We start from the raw sequence: 2066 nt of genomic DNA, 5'->3' as shown, positions 1-2066 counted from the left end.
CGTGCACTGAATAAACAAGGACTTAATGGCCAGACTCCAAGATGCACTCCACTCTTGACCAAAAGGAACATCAAAAGTCAACTAGATTATGCCAGGAGCGCTTAATGACAGTAAAGTAACTGCTGCAGAATGAAGCTGTTGTTAGCTAGTTAGCTTAGCTGTACTGCCCAGGACCGGGTGCTCAGAGCACTGGGGGCTTGTTGGTGTATACTAGCAGCACCTACGGTTTGGACCACAGGCTTTCAGGCCAGGGATGGGGGGAGGAATGCTGAAGGAGAGCGGCGCTGGTTGTGCTAGAACCAGAGCTGAAAAAGCGTCATCGTCACAGAATTGGAGCTGGGCAGAGCAATGAAACCAGCTTCTATGGATAACGCTAAAGGAAGAGGCAAAGAGACGCAGGGGACGACAGAGGAAGCTAAAAAGAAAAAAGGAGAGCGAAGCGAAGAGTAAAATGTGGGACTTCCTTTTGGTCATTGGTGAGAACTTGGTGAAATAAATGGCGGCAGACAGACAGTGAGTTGGCATTCTTGCTGTTGTACCAGTTGGACTAGTAAGTAATATTAGCTGGTTTGCTGCTTTTGTTATAGTGTTTGGTTGTGTTAGAAAAAGTTGTCAACTCGCTAGTTTTTGATCATAAGTAACATGATCATAACAAATGCATGTGTACAGCTGTCCATATTTACAACAGTGGTATTACAACTGGAGGTGCCAAATTGCACAAATCTTATAGTAATAGTTTTGCTTTAAATAGATTCCATCCATCCTCACCTTCAGCCAGTCTGCTCAGACTCTCCAACATGCGAATGGTGGTGCGGGCAGCATTGCGGCCATCACTCTGTCTCTGCAGCTGGTAGTAACGTGTCAAGATGCTGTTTGCCTCCTCGGACACCTGCGGTTGCAAGTGTTTAATCGTACTGAAATAAGCCTTCATTTTCTCCATGGACCATAGGCTGGAAGACTCAGCAGACAGTCCTGAAAGCAAAACAACAGCATTAACATTTGATGTGTAGTTTGGGCCAAAATGTATACTGCGATAGAACTGCAAAGTATTTAAATCGGTATCTTAACAAAAAATATTAATAATTAATCCATATCATACTGAGTCTATGTATTCAAGCTATTTTCAGTGTATCCCTTTTACCTTGATGATGTTGTATACAATTTTCACTAAACGATTGACGCATAATGATAACATCCTGGATAAATCTCAGAATACCAATCATTCAAATATCATTCACAATAATTTTTTTTAATTGATTGCTTTGCATTTAGCATTTCATTTCCAAATTTAAAAACACATGCTCTACCTCTGTCCTCCAGAATAAAAGAGGAGATGATACGGTCCCATTCTGCATTTCTGGTGTCCAGTAGAACTAGAACAAGGTCAAAACGACTCAGCAAAGGGCTAGCCAGAGCTACATTCACAGACAATGGCTCGTTGGGATCATACTGTCCTTTAGGATTAGTGGCTGCTAAGATGGTGGTCCGAGTGTTCAGCTTACACACCATACTGTAGAGAGGAGAAAGAATATTGAGTAGGAGAATAAAAAGAAAAGTACATTTTTGTGTTATTGTCCATTTTAACCTTACTTGTCAACAAGACAAGGTCTATTTTAAATACAGTCGGACAATATTACCAACTTATTTCTAAAATAGTGTTGTAGGAGACTGGATGAAGAATCAAATCACTGAGCATACAAAATAAAAAAAAAGTCATTAAAACAAAAGCCTAGAAGACAAAAAGTTAAGATTTCTCTATTTTATTTGAAAAAAATAGAATATATTATCCTATTTCTAGTAGGTTATTTCACTATTTTATTAGGGACCGAGCCAGCGACCGTGTGAAGGCTCTATTGTTGCAAGGAATTATTATTTTTCTGCCTCATCGACTGCATATTCGGGTATGCAATTTGGCGGTGCCCGTTGCACACGTGTGTTTGAACAAACTCCTCCTAGGGAATTTATCGGACCGACTTCAGATTTGGACACAGCCATCTAAAGACATTCACCATTAAAAGTTGTGCTATTTACGTTATTCCGTTCGAACAGCGTGGACGTGGCGTTGC

At 40.6% G+C, this 2066-nt stretch overlaps 1 protein-coding gene across 1 annotated transcript in view; it reads right to left on the bottom strand.

Moving 5' to 3' along the window:
- Positions 1-2066, bottom strand: part of LOC118340911 (centrosomal protein of 85 kDa-like) — a gene marked incomplete in the record, with an annotated part of 27522 nt that overhangs the window by 21794 nt on the left and 3662 nt on the right. Inside the window, 3 exon segments of the mRNA XM_035679074.1 lie at positions 221-293; positions 769-972; positions 1308-1510. Coding sequence (XP_035534967.1) covers positions 221-293; positions 769-972; positions 1308-1510 — 480 coding nt within the window.

Source organism: Morone saxatilis, unplaced genomic scaffold (assembly GCF_004916995.1).
Source record: "Morone saxatilis isolate NCDOM2014 unplaced genomic scaffold, NCSU_SB_2.0 Contig7, whole genome shotgun sequence".
Classification (NCBI taxonomy): Eukaryota; Metazoa; Chordata; class Actinopteri; family Moronidae; genus Morone; species Morone saxatilis.
The sequence above is the reverse complement of the archived record's forward strand: the minus strand, read 5'-3'. Positions and strand labels throughout refer to the sequence as shown.